The sequence below is a fragment of the Bos indicus x Bos taurus genome, chromosome 5 (genome assembly GCF_003369695.1).
Source record: "Bos indicus x Bos taurus breed Angus x Brahman F1 hybrid chromosome 5, Bos_hybrid_MaternalHap_v2.0, whole genome shotgun sequence".
Lineage (NCBI taxonomy): Eukaryota > Metazoa > Chordata > Mammalia > Artiodactyla > Bovidae > Bos > Bos indicus x Bos taurus.
Window position 1 is genome coordinate 85,748,337 of NC_040080.1, and position 14,503 is coordinate 85,762,839.

Sequence of the window (14,503 nt, forward strand, 5' to 3'; positions counted from 1 at the left end):
GGGAAAAGCTAACTCAAAGGAAAAGACCCTGATGCTGAAAAAGATTGAAGGTGAGAGAAGGGTGAAACAGAGGATGAGATGGTTAGATAGCAACATGGACATGAATTTGAGCAAACTTGGGAGATAGTGGAGGACAGAGGAAGCTGGTGTGTTACAGTCAATGGGGTCACGTACGACTTGGCAACTGAACAACAAACCCCAGACACCTGGATTTCAGTATCCTTTGAAAATAACTTTAAAATCTGTAATTGTGATGATTGTTGAAGAATTAATGGCCCTGTTAATAATATTTAAAATAGTATTCTGATTTCTGAGTTTCTTGGCAAATTTATTTAAGCTGAGAAAGAAAATCATTGGCACATTCCTTTTCTTGCAAATATGTTCACACACACATACACACCTTTGATTATGCACAATTTCTTAAAGGAATTGTTTCTGCTATCTCATCCTGTTTAAATTTGTAACAGGTGCTATGACTAAAAGAAAACAGTATGTATAATATTGAAGAGGGGACTGGTAGCTCAGAGAAAAATAATAGATTGGTCTCTGGATATGCAGTCTGTTTTAACACCAGATAGAAAAACTTTGCTTTCTCCATATTTTTCCTAAGTGGCAGAAAGTGTTATCCTGAGATTGTACCTTCACTCCTAAAAGCCATAACTTCCTCATTCTGCTCAAGTTTTTGGGTAGTTCTTGTAGACAACTGCAAATAAAGGTTTATTCACTTGTGGAGGCGTTAACATATCTAGCAGTCTTTCTAGTCTCTTCAGCTGTACCTATTACAAAATGTTGTTATTCTCATGAAAGTAAGGCTGTGGCGATTTCTCATTTTAAGGCATCTTTGGGCTTATCTTTTTTAACCAACTTGTTTTCTCTGCTAACTCATTTGGATGTTACCTTTTTCAAGATCAGGTAGCAAACTAACTTTAAAAATAGAGTGAATGAATGAACAACTGATTGAATAAATAAAACAAACTCATCCCTCTTGGACGCCCTCTGCAAATATTCAGGTTAATATTATATATGTGTTGTTCTTAAGAATATATTTAAATGATTTTGTGTACCTTTGCAGGATAGTAACATACTTATATGCAGGAGCTGACATGATTGTTGGTGATGTCTTTAACATTAAAACCTAATAGCATTTTGATGATAGTCAGGGAACACACTTTTTCAAATAGATTGTAAGTGGAATCTATACGGTCCTACAGGTTTCTCAAAGACTTTTCTGTCCCTCCATCTAGAAACAGCAGTGACAGTGTAACATCTAGCAGCCCAGCACACACCTCAATTTCTAATTTTCAGCAAACACACTGGATTTAACTCACAAATTATTCATAATCTATGAAATTTCCAGGTAATCATCCCACTACATTCTCATCTAAGGTTCATTGGTGAAACACATAGCCTGAACCTGACTTAAGGTGGCCTTTTCAAGTCTTCCTACTTGTCAGGTGCAAAAGTATTCTGTCTTGGAACAATGCTTTATGTTTCAGAAGATGACGACCTCACCCATCAAATAATTTACGATTAATTTTTAGTTTCTTGTAGACACAATGTTCCAGAAGAATGTTCCTTGGATACTTCCCACTTGAATCACCAGACTAGTGGAGGCAGTTTACAAATAGCTTCTGGCAGTGCTGGGTCCATCTGACAGCTGGCGGACCTTCTAACCCTGGCCTTCTCATCAGGAAAACTCAACCTCATGTTTCAGATATGTCCCAAAACTCTTCCAGACCTATTCTAAGAGAATCCATCAGGAAACAACTAGAAGCTCCAAGATAGCACTTAACTTGCCTGTCAATAGGAAGGTCTTGCCTCTGACTTCATTTGATGGTTCTTAACTAGATTATACTTTGTCCTCTTTTAGTATACCCTAACTTTTGCCTTCATGCTTTGAGGTTTGGTCTTGGCCACTTCTGAACTAGGTTCAAAGACTATGAAACTTTTAAGGCAGATTTTCTATTCTGAAAAATCTTTCTGTAGGGTACCTACTTAATCACTTTTCCTCTTGGAAAATAAATCTCTACTTGAGACCTATCTATCAACATAAGAGAAACAAGGACTGCTAATTTCTCTTTCATCAGACTGGCAAAGGACCTCCACCAGAATGACAACTGCATGACCCTGAGCAAGTACTATGCGGTTGCTACTTGCTATACTACCCTTTCTGGACTTTCTGGTTAGATTATTGCCTCAATTATAAATTGAGGAGCATCTATTACCAGAATGAGTGAAACTAACTTTACTAAAAGTAATGGACCTGTACCTAGGTATTGTTCTTATATTCTTGGCTTTGGAAACTCAAAAAATACAATAATACATTCCTTAAATGCTGAGTTTGTCCTAAATTACCACAAAATACAAAGGGAGAAACTCCTTTACCAGTGTCTTTTACTTGAATAACATGTTTGGACAGCTAGAGGTTAAAAAAAAAGAGCCTCCTTTAATGTTCAGAGTATAGCACTAGTTTATCACAAAATTTGTGAGAAAATATGCAGGTACTTGCCTTATAATTAGCAACTGATGTCCCTTAGTTTTTGTACTATATTGATGGGAAATGAGCAGTTTATCCTAGGCTGTATAAAAAATGCTATCTGGATCTCTGGTTCTGGGTAAACCTCCAGCTTTAATATGTGACTTTAAGAAAAAGAGTACAAAAACTTGCAAAGATACTGATTTCATTTGTCAAGTTCACTCATGCTCAGTCATACACATTTGCCCTGACTTTGAGGCTTCCAATACTTCCCAGGGGAAAGTAGTCACAATGTCTGTGAAGTACAGTGGTTTAGAGAAATACTATCCCCAAGTGAGGTTATACACAGTCTCAGAAAGATAAAAAAATTATGAAAGTAAGGTAATAAGGCTAATTCTCTAACCCTGCTCCTGAGAGATGGCCATTGCACTAAGGTCATATAGAATCCCCTGGCTCAGATTTCACCTTAGCCAGCAAAGAAAGGATGTGTACTCTCACTGGCAAGGAATGATTCCCCTACGCTCCTGGCAATTTAAGCTATGTCAGAATTTGCCAAGCTGCACCAGACTGAGAGCTAGGTTCTCTCTATAAGGTGTGGATAAAAAATGTTATCAGTAAACAAAGGATGCTGTGACCATCAAGCCTTTAGCCACTGCAGCTCCACCACCCCCCACCCCCTAACACACACATACACAAAGGGGAGTGTATAGAAACAAATACTACCCTAGGGAGCATATCAACAGCCCAGATCCTTGCATATTCCCCTACAAAGAAAAGTGCTAAATTCATTAGCTTGAGATGTCTGCTTTTTCTTTAACAGTAATCTTTTAATGTTCTGACTACCTGGTTTCTGGTACAAAAACGCCTAATATTCTCTGGTTTCTCCCTTACTTCTTTAAGATGGTCCCTCAGAGCTATCCAAGAAGCTGTCTCATTGTTTAAATGCTTAGCAAATCCACCAAATAAAACATAATTTTCAACTTTTAGGTTGTGCTTTTTTAAGTATACAGTGGGTTGACAGCCTTTCATTGGGCATTTAGTAGATATAAAATTGCACAAGGTATTGTGCTGAGGCTAAAAATGTTATTCTATGTAGCAGTAATATTTATAGATGTTATATAAGTTGTAGACTTAAAAGGCTCATTTCAAATGGTCTTAACCTGGATACTAAATAAGTAGCACACACTGACAAAAAAGTCCAGGTGATAAGGGGAGATCCTGCAGACCCTAATTTAAGATAAAATACTGCCCAAAAGCGAAAGTTGTTCAGTTGTGTCCAACTATACAGTCCATGAAATTCTCCCAGCCAGAACGCTGGAGTGGGTAGCCTTTCCTTTCTCCAGGGCATCTTCCTGACCCAGGGATCTAACCCAGGTCTCCCACATTGCAAGCGGATTCTGACCTGGGTTCAAGCCCTGGGTCAGGAAGATCCCCTGGAGAAGGGAAAGCCTACCCATTCCAGTATTCTGGCTGGGAGAATTCCATGGACTATGGACTGTATAGTTCATGGGGTCCTAAAGAGTCAGACACGACTGAGCCTAAAAAGTCTAGGACCTCATGTTTGAGCTTACTTTTCCCAATAATTCCCTAAGAAAGGCCTTTTATTAGCTCATTCTACCAAAATTCCATTTTTGTCACTTTCACTAATCAATGACTTCTGTTTAAACTTTTATACACTACTCTTTAAATAATAAATGATTCAGATAAATTTACGGTTTTATACATATCTGCTTAGCAACTAACTATGATTCTGGAATTTGGATTTTATTACCACGACAGAATGAATGTTAGTTGAAAAAGCACTTATTTGTGAGCTAGGAGCCTTACTGTACTGTTTACCTTTGAAGAATGAGCTCAATGTATGACATAAATCAACTACATCAGCCTAATTATTGGAGTCTAAGTAACATCAGCCTAATTATTGGAGTCTAAGTAATGCACACATATTCTTTCAAATATGCCCTTTCTCTTTGGCTCAGTCTTAACATATATACATATGTAAAACATGGGGTGGGGTGCAAACCTTCTTCCTCTCAAAGACAACGCATGAATTGTAGATTTTGAACAAGTATGCATATAATGATCTACATACCAAAAAAAAAAAAGGCAAAGAAATAATTAACATATTATAATATCCATTGAGCAATTCAGAGTATGCATAACTTAGGACTAGTTTATTTAGCCTTTTTAAAAAAGAGTATGTTCAACTGCCGTCTGAGGTTGGTAGCGTTAAATTCCTATGATCATACACAAGGCCCAAAGTCAAGCTACAAGAACCTGCTGTGGGATAAAGTACGCTGGTGAAAGATGTCTATAAAAGCAAGGTCTGGACCAACTCCTAGGTACAGTTCTAGGAGAAAATGCAGCAAAGAGCAACAGAGCAGGTAAAGACAAAGGTGAAAAGGAAGATGGCAGTGTGACCTGGAGACACCACTGGAAACATTCTGATCAATGTCACCCTTGCACACTGAGTACATACTACTACCACTGCTCCAGTGGAAATAAATCCATATATATCTATAGGTATTCTCAATTAGCAAGTGGAAGAATTACAGCAGAGACCTCTTCTGAATTAATTTAATCCCTTAGCCATATATTTTCTATGAAGGACAAATTGAAAAATGATTAAAAGCATTTAAACGATCTTTAAAATCTATCGCAGTTCTTCAGAAATAGATTTTGGCTTGTTTGCTATAATCCTCACAATCTCAAGAACTAAAATGATATGCCTTAAATTTCAAAATGTCTTTCTCTAGAGGCCAACAACTGCAAAATAAAAATCAGCCCCAGCTGCGGTGATTCTCTCAACTTACTACTTGTCTTTAGTAATATAACTTTACTTTTTTGGATATGACAGGGCCCTTCAAGATGCCCATGCCTGCTGAGAACTTCTCCCTAGAAAAATGCAATAAAAACATCTGTTTCACAAGGATGGCGGACTCCCTGGGCGCTCTTCTTATCTAACTGTGAATATATTACTATTTCAAAAGACTCTTCAGAAAGTGATACTGAGAACAGAGTAAGAAGAGAGTATCTCCTAGGGTAAGAAGCTGTGAGTGAGAACCCACCCAGGGCAGTGTACTGCTGATGTTACTACTCCTAGTTTTGGTGATCCCCAACTTTTCATGCAGCAGAAAAAATAAATGAGGTAAGCAAACGACAGTGTGAAGGATGGATTTAGTTTGGTGGGAAGAGAGCAAATTCCTGCATACCCTAAAGAGGGAAGCTTCTTTTCTGTTTCCAGAGGAACAGGAGGACCATCATTTAACTGCTGATTAATTCTGAGGAAATCTGTCTTTAAATGCAGTTAACAGGAACAGATATTAGAACAGGACCTAACTTCCTATTTACTTAGGCTATCAGTAATCACTAATTGCTGTCATTGTTAGTATTGTTAATGACAGGGAAATTTGATTTTAAAAATGTAGTCCAATAATCTTAAAATTTTCATCTTTGTTTTAAAGATCTGGAAGTACTGCAGTCAACTGCAAAATAGTGTCAGTTATTCTGTACCCCTGAAGAACTGTTTATAAGTATTTCTCATGTACATTATCACACAAAGATAATGAGAATTCTTTTGAGTCCTACCTACTACAAATTATGTCAAAGAACCATGACACTTTAAAAAAACTGTTGCCACTGATTAGTTAGAATTTCCCTCAATGTATAGCAAAATGCCTCAACAATTTACATTGACCCTGGTGGCTTTCAATTTTGATGCTATACATGAATAGCTTGTGGTATGTTTTCAGAGAAAAACAAAAGCTAAATAAATTATTAAGTTAATACTACTCTGACTCCTATAGTTATGAAGGAAAGAACTGTATCTACTGTAATGAAAACTAATTACATAGTTTTGCATTTTGGCTTAATTCCTATGTTATTGTTTCGCCAACAAGACTGCCAACTTCTTAAGCTTTACAGCTAGTCAAGAATTGAATTAAATTTGCATTAAATACAAAGTTAATGTCTTTGGGGTTTAATTTTTTTTAATTAATAGCAAAGTTCAATGTCAGAAGAGTCAATGTACCAAAAAATTGAAACAGAAAATCAAAACTCATTAAAACAATTCCTGTTTGTTTGCTCAGTAATATATTTTTCACATTCAGTGAAAATTCTCTTGCCCTTCTCATAATTAAACTATTGGAATATTTTTTGTGGATCTGAATTTTCAAAGAATGTGATTTAAACACTTAATACAATTTTGAGTAATACTAATCCTAACATTGATACTAACATTAATGTAATGCTGCTTTGTACGCAATTATACTCAACTATTTCTATACTAAACAGAATTTTGAACTTAATATTAAACATCCTGCTTTTGTATTATAAATTAAGAACCTTATGGTCTGAATATTTCATTATCATTGTTTAAAGGCCGCAGTTAAGAAAAACTTACTACTGGAGGTTTCCTTGAGGGCCAAGTTAATTTCTCTTCCCTCACCTTTTGCCCAAGGTAAGCATTCAACAAATATTTACCTAATGATTTAGTAATCTGCACTGACAAAAATAAACAAATATTTCTTTGGTTTAGTATTAATGCTCTCCTGGTTTTCAGAAGTTATTAAATACTATTAGTGAAGTGCTAAACTACTATAAACTGTAATGATACTACAATAAGCAGTTTGGGGCTTACTTTTCTTTTTCAGTGATCAAAAGAGATGAGATAAATAACACAACAAATGTAGGACCTTAAACCCATAACAATTTTAAAAATTCAAGGTTAGATAATTGACCTAAACACCAAGTGAGACCAACTTCCTCAAAAAGCACATTTGGGATTGCCTCTCCAAAGAATACTATAATTGGGTAACATTTAATGTTCTTCTAGCTATTGTCTTACTAAGAAGTCTTTTTTAGTTGAAAATTATAACTTTCTTTAAGCAAATTGCACTGAATTTATGTACAAAGCATAACCTTTAATATATACTGAACAGAAGCAACAATGAAATACCCCAAAGAACCAGACCCTACACAGATACATTATTTAGTAATCTGTCAACAGCAGATTCAGAATATCTACAATTACCCTAATCTGCAGCATAATAAACTATTACCTCACCTTTTAAAAGCTTAGTTACCAGTACTCCTTTAGAATCACTTGAAGGAAAGTCTACATCTATGATTTGATATTGTAATCAAATGTTCAAATAAGATGTTAGTCCACATAAAAAAGTATAGCAGCAGACACAAGCAGAGCAGCAAGTGCTGAAAGCATTCTCACATCTTACCAAAGGTTCCTTTCCAAGATCATCTTTAATGAAACATAAATTTAAGTTCAATAGCCCTGTTCAACCAATTAAACCTGGGAGTAACCTAAAATCCACAATTTCTCTGATGAATCAACATATCACTTTCTCAGTTATTTAAGCTGTTGAAATCACACCTGACACGCTTGATTTGAAATTTGGTATAGTTTTTTACAAGAGGGAATTTTAAACATCACGATTTCTTGATTAAATAATACTAAAACTGATAAGGATCAAAGAGTCATATAAAATAACAGAAACCTCTAATGGTGTTCAGGCTCTGCAGTTACTATTAAGAACAACTTTGCATTTTTTCACACCAAAAGGGCTTTGTCAACATCTCATCAGATCAGTAAACTATATGAACTGAGTTTTGACAATTTCCACTATTATCAGTAATGTTTATAGGACTATTTTCCATTAATTCTTGAAACTATGAACTATATTTTATTTATATCTTATCCAATTAGAGACTATCTATGTAAAACTGTCACACTTCTCTAGCAGTTTCTTTTCCAGGATCCACCTGCTCTGTGCTGCCCACTATAGGAAATGCAGTATGGTACAGAGAAATGTAATACTATGCACTGGAGTTACAATTAGTGGAATCCCATTAAAATTTTTTTTCTGGGTACTTGGGTCCTAAGATAGGCTTTTCTTGCAAGAGATACAAACTGATCAGTGGTAACCAAGTTTATTACATATATATATATATATATATATATATATATATATATATATATATAAAGAACATCAGTAGGAAAAGACAGCACCAGAAACTGTATCCCGGTAATGCATGCGCCTGGAGCAGCGAGCGGGTGAAGCAGGGGATGGGGCATGGAACTTAGTGATTGAGGCGCAGCCTGCAGAAAGATGCGGTTCTGCAGTAGAGAGGGAAGATGAGGGTTAAAATCAACACAAACAAAATACCTCAAAAAAATGTCATGCAAATACAAAAGACTGCTGTAACTGGATTAAAAAAATTTGAGGTATACTATTCGTGTAATGCATTCCTCAGTTTCATAAAATGAATCTCTTTCCTTAAATTTTACATACCTCTTACAGGCAAATACTCATTAATAGCTTACTTTGGCCTTATATTTTTCTAGTCTTGGGAAATAGAACCGTTTAACAATCTGACAAATATTTGTTTTATGTTTTTGTCTTCTTTGACTAGAACATATCTAAAGTGCTATGAATTTAAATTCTATCCATCAGATATTCTTTAGGACTCCATTTTGAGGATGACAGCGTCTTCTGCAGAAAAATAATCCTTTCTTTCCTCAGAATCGATTGTCCCGTTACATATCACATTTTAAATGTTAAAAAAAAAAAAGGGCATTAAAACGTTAGGATCACACTCCAGGTGTTTAGCCTTTGCTATCTGTACTGCAAAGCAAAACACACTATTGTATACACACAAACACACACAAACAGCAAGCAGTCAGTGGCTTAGAAGTGGCCACCTCCCCGTTAAAAACAAAACCAGAAAATGTCACCCCTCCATCCTGCCCTTGAAATTCGAAGTAAGACAGCCAGGTTCGCCCACTCCAGTGGGATACGAGAAAAAACGTTCTAACGTTTAACCTAAAACACGGTTAAAACATACAACCCTAGGTCCAGACGACTTAATTTTCAGTGTACGTGCCTTCGTTCCCACTCCTGCCCCAGTAGCATCATCCAGGGCCCGGGTCCCGACGGCGACCACCCGGCGCGCCGTGGCTGCCGGCATCCGCGAGGACCGCCGACTCCGGGCAACCCGGCTCCCGGCCGACTGACGGAGCAGGAGCGTCCGCGGCTCCCGAAGCTCACGACTCTGGCAAGGGGTCCCGGTTGGGCGGTGGACCCTGGCATTTAAAAACTACTGAAAAGTCTCGCTGTTGAAGTGACTCGGCGGAGACCGCTGCCACTTGGCGTCGCCGGGTCCCGGTCCTTTCTGAGCCGTCCGGGCGGCCCAGGCGACCCTCCGCGAGACCGCGGTCAGCTCCTGGGAGCGGGGAAGAGCAGCCAAAGCCAAAAGACGCCGCGGCAAGTTCCCGGAGCAGTCAGCTGCAGCTTTCCCTTCTCTCTTCAGTTACAAGTCCCCCGGCAGCTTCGGGCGCTTCCTTAGAGAAAATGAAAAAAGTGAAAAAGCGTGGAGGTGCTAGAAGTCGCTGACATTTTCCGTCGAAGCAGATCCTCTCGGGTCCATCCCTTAAGCAGGATTTCCAAACTCATATGCATCCTTAGCGGAGGTATTCCATGTTGACAGATCTCTCGCCTCCCACAAAATGGGGCCGAGGAGGCGGCCGCTGTCTCCTCTATGGGCGCCGCCATTTTGTGAGGCGGCGGCGCGGCGGCAGGAGCCCCGGGTGTGTGTAATGGTTGAATAGAATGACCCCCTCTAGGGAATCCCCGGCGCTGACAGTTACGTAAGGGGCTGTGCGCAAGTGCGGCGTTTAGGGAATCCGCAAAGCTCGGGACTCGCAGCTCTGCGGCCCATCTCTCCACCACCCCTAAGAGGACTGGTGGGGGAAGGGACGGAGGACCTGGTCTCCCTTCTGCCCCGCCCCCCCTCGCCTGCAGCCTGGGCTTCGCTTCTCCACTCCCCCGGCCTCGTCTCCGCCCCTCACTGGCTTCCGAGACACTTACTGGCCCTTGGGTGTCAGGAACTTCCTAGCCATAGCCTTATTCCAGCCCCATTTAAGAGGCAACTTTACTTGAGAAATAATGATTCCTAGAGTGAGCACCGGAAGCGTGGCTGGACTATATTACATAATTCTTTTCACTACCAAATAAATGTTCTCATTGGAATCACCACCTGAAATAATCCATCCAACCCTTTACTAGCCTGTGACCTTGGGTGTCGGTGACTTTGCCCGTAGTGGCCATCGCGGAAATGGGAATAATAATATGCTTCAAAATTCTTGAAACTTAATTAACATTTGCAGCAAACGGCTGACCCCAACACCCCTTGTAGATACAAACTTATGGTAGTATTTGTTGAGATTTGAACAGCCTCTTTTTTTGAGCTTCAAAAATATTTTAAACCGGGATCGCATTTAAGACATTTGAGAAAAAGCAAAAACATAAGATTTTATTCAATATTTGTTTTAAGCAAACTATAACATACCTTAATATAAAAATATAAACGTTAATTATTATCGTCCAAGTTCAAAAGATTGCTTCCCAATCAGTTTAATTACTGTTTGCATAACTGCACAGAATAATCTAGTTTGAGAAATGAAACCAACCAAAGTCAAGATGAATTAAGAGCATGATTCCATTTCCACAGAACTAGGACAGACAGTTCACATTGTATTTAATTTACAGTTTGCCAAAGTTAGTTTGTGGGTAAGTCATGGAAAATGTGCTAACCAGGCCCCCCCAATACTATCACCACAAAGCTCAGAAAAGCTGATTCTTTTAGACCTAAAAAAAAAAAAAAAAGGTGACAGGTTGACTTTATTCCGATCAGTGAATGAAACTAGCGTGAGGAGCTTCCCCTCTGGGCTTCCTTTCCCTCTCGAGCTCCACACCAGTTCTGTCGGGCGGGCGGGGACTCCAAGGCGGCCCTGCCAACTGCCGGGCCGGGGACGCGAACATCGCCTCCACCCCTAACCCTGGAACAACCGGTAGTGGCCGTTTCCCCGCGCCTCCCCCCTTTCCGCCGGCTTTGTGTGCGTGTGAAATGTGCGGCACATTGCAGATGAACCCTAAGCCCGGCGAGCCCAGTCTATTGTTCCCCGCGAGGAGCTGCCGGGGCGGTGTGGAGTCAGGCGCAGTGCCGCGGCCGGCCCTCGGGGGTCGCTGTGCGGCTCTGGCTGCCCGGCCGTGGCGGCGACGCTGGAGGCGGCAGAGAGGGAGGCTGGCGGGGAGGGAAGCGAGCGGGCGGGCGGCGCGCAGCGGCTCGGCTGCCGCCGGTGCCTTCTGCCCGGGGACGCCCCGGCCGCGAGGCCGCGCGTGAATGTGTGCGAGGGCCCCGCGGAGCTGCGGCCGGAATACACGCTGTCACCCCGCTTTCCACAAACCACCACACAGACCTCCCCCTCCCCACCCCCAGCCCCGCCTGCCCCAGCCCCGCCGCCGCCGCCGCGGCCGCCGAAACTCCCGGGCCTCCGGCCACCCCGGCCCCTCACCGTCGGCTCGCCTTTCCCCTCGCCCGCTCGCGCGCCCCCGGCAGCAGCACCATGTTGAATCGCGTCCCCGGGCCGAGCCTCCCGAGCCGGCGGCGCTGAGAGGCGGGCGAGAGCCGGGCCGCGGGAGGGAGGGAAGGAAGGGGTGGGGGCCGCGCTCGCCCCGCGGCTTCGCGCGGATCCGGCAGTCGCCTGCCCCTCTAGTTTCGCTCCGATTTCTTTAAACTTTTTTAGAAATTCCCCTCCCTCCTTCCCTCCTCTCCCCCTGGCCTCCTGCTCCCTCCTTCCCCTCCTCCTCCTCCTCCTCCCCCTCCCTCCCTCCCTCCCTGCGCCGCCGCCGCCGCCGCCGCCGCCGCCGCCGCCACCGCCGGCCCATGACTGAGCCCCGCCGCCGCCGGCCGAGGAATGGGCTCCGGGCTCTGGTAGGAAGCGCTGGGAGCGGGGGGCGCTTTTAAAACACCGATCTGGGTTTTTTTTTAAACCTCCTTTGAAAAAATAATGGCAAACTCGACGGGGAAGGCGCCTCCGGACGAGCGGAGAAAGGGACTCGCTTTCCTGGACGAGCTGCGGCAGTTCCACCACAGCAGAGGGTGAGAGCAGAACCGGGGGGGCAGCGCCGGGGCGAGCCGGGGCGAACGGGGCTCTCCCGCTCGGGCCGCCGCGGGGTCCCGGCTGACAAGTGCGGGGCTTTCTCTCTCCCGCAGGTCGCCTTTTAAAAAAATCCCTGCGGTGGGTGGGAAGGAGCTGGATCTTCACGGTCTCTACACCAGAGTCACTACTTTAGGCGGATTCGCGAAGGTGAGTGGAAGTTTTAATTTGTATTTCCCTCTCGCTGGCCTCCTCCAAAAAGTCTCCTTTGACCCCGGAGTGGGCGCTCGGGGCCGGGGGGGTGGCCTGCGGGGGCCAGAGGCGTTCTTTTCGCTCCCAGCCGGTGGCACGGAGGCGGACGGCGGCGGGGCTGTTTTTGGCCTGGTGGCTCGCGTGCGCGCGGCGGGCGCGGGGCTCGGCGGGCGGGCGGCCCGGCGCCGGCTCGCGCCCTGCCCGGTGCCCGGCCGGCCCGGCGGGGTCTGAGCGCCGCGGCGGGGAGTGCGGGCGTGCGGGGCGCCCGCCCGAGCCCCGCGCCCGCCCCGCGCCCGCCCGCCCGCTCGCTCGCGAGTCAGCTCTGCCGCCGCTGCCGCTCTAGCACAGGCGGAGACACAGAGACACACAGACTCTCAGAGCAGTTTTCGTGCAACTCAAAATTAGCGCGGGCAGGTTTAACATCGATAATCGGCTGCGAAATGATCCCGGCAGCCGGGGGCACAGCCTCGGCCCCGTCGCCCTCGGTTTATACAGCTAACAAAAGAAACCAGGACCTGTCTCCAAATAGCCATCTTAGGCTTCAAGGCTAGGCAGAAGCTGTAGGCCTCAAAGAAGGGCCTATGGAGATGGATAGATGTGGGAGAGGGATCGGAATCGGCCCCGGCCCCGGCCCCCCCAGAACCTGCGGACGTCGCTGTCCGGAACAGTATTGATCCTTTTGAACTTTTTTTTTTTTTTTTTAGTGTAAACGGACCGCGTTGAGATTTAAAAGGGGGCGACAGAGGGACTTGCGATTGGTTATTGTCCGGGCTTCAAAAACAAAACAAACCCACCAACACCCCCTCTTCCGCCCCCCAAAACAAAACAAGTGCTATTAAATACAGGGCTCTCGGGTGAAAACACAGTGATTCAAGCAGCCCTTGCTTAGCTACTCTCACGGATCGAGCCGAATCACCCACCGATTCCTGAGGGATCTGCAGATCTCTGTAGAATGGGTATTTATTTCAGAGTTAAGTTAGAGTTTTCTTGGATTGTGCACTTTCAGACAAGTGTGGCTGTGTTTTTAACAGGTTTCTGAGAAGAATCAGTGGGGAGAAATTGTGGAAGAGTTCAACTTTCCCAGAAGTTGTTCTAACGCTGCCTTTGCTTTAAAACAGTATTACTTGCGGTGAGTAGTAGTTACTCTTCCAACAGTGTTGGGAAATAAGGGATTTATGGGAGATTTGTTTTAGCAAAAAGAAAAAAGAAAAGCCCCAAGCAAGGAACAAACCTTGCACATCAGTTTCTAAACTTCTGCTAATTTCAGTCTGAGAAACATTAAATATCCACAAGGGAGGTTCTAAGAAGGAGAAAGTTTTCCTCACCTATTTTAGGATTGTTTACATTTTTCATACACAATCATTACAGGTGACACCCCACCCCCCATCTTGATAAACATTCTTTTGTGACATTGTTATTGATTGCTTGATATCCACAGAGGGGCAGAAAGGTGATGCTGAGTAAAGAGTCAAGATAGTTAATGAAACTTTGTATCCCTTGGGAAATTTTTTCTTTGTTTTGGAAACTCCTTTGCCTTTTTGAATTCTGACTTGAAGATTTTGTTAAAAAATGAAACCTCTATGTGGACCCGTGTTACTGAGTAGTTTTTCAGTAGAATATTTCTGCATAGCATAGCACGTTGGTGCCTTAAGTGTCCAGGATTGTTTTTGTTTTTTTTTAAAGAAATTCTTATGTTTTTTGAAATTTTTGACTGACTGAAAAGCATTTAAAATGATTATTATCTATTTATGAAAATTAGGGATGCTACAAAATGGAATACTATAATTGGGATTTTCTTTCATTCTCCCCCTTTTTTGACT

General features: G+C 42.9%; 1 protein-coding gene across 1 annotated transcript in view; it reads left to right on the plus strand.

Annotated features, from left to right (window-relative positions):
- The first annotated feature begins 12,178 nt into the window (after positions 1-12,178).
- ARID2 (AT-rich interaction domain 2) overlaps positions 12,179-14,503 on the plus strand; it is a 208,284-nt gene continuing 205,959 nt past the window's right edge. The window contains exons 1-3 of the mRNA XM_027542647.1: positions 12,179-12,433; positions 12,548-12,641; positions 13,715-13,812. Coding sequence (XP_027398448.1) covers positions 12,342-12,433; positions 12,548-12,641; positions 13,715-13,812 — 284 coding nt within the window. The 5' untranslated portion in view covers positions 12,179-12,341. The remainder of the gene's footprint in view (positions 12,434-12,547; positions 12,642-13,714; positions 13,813-14,503) is intronic.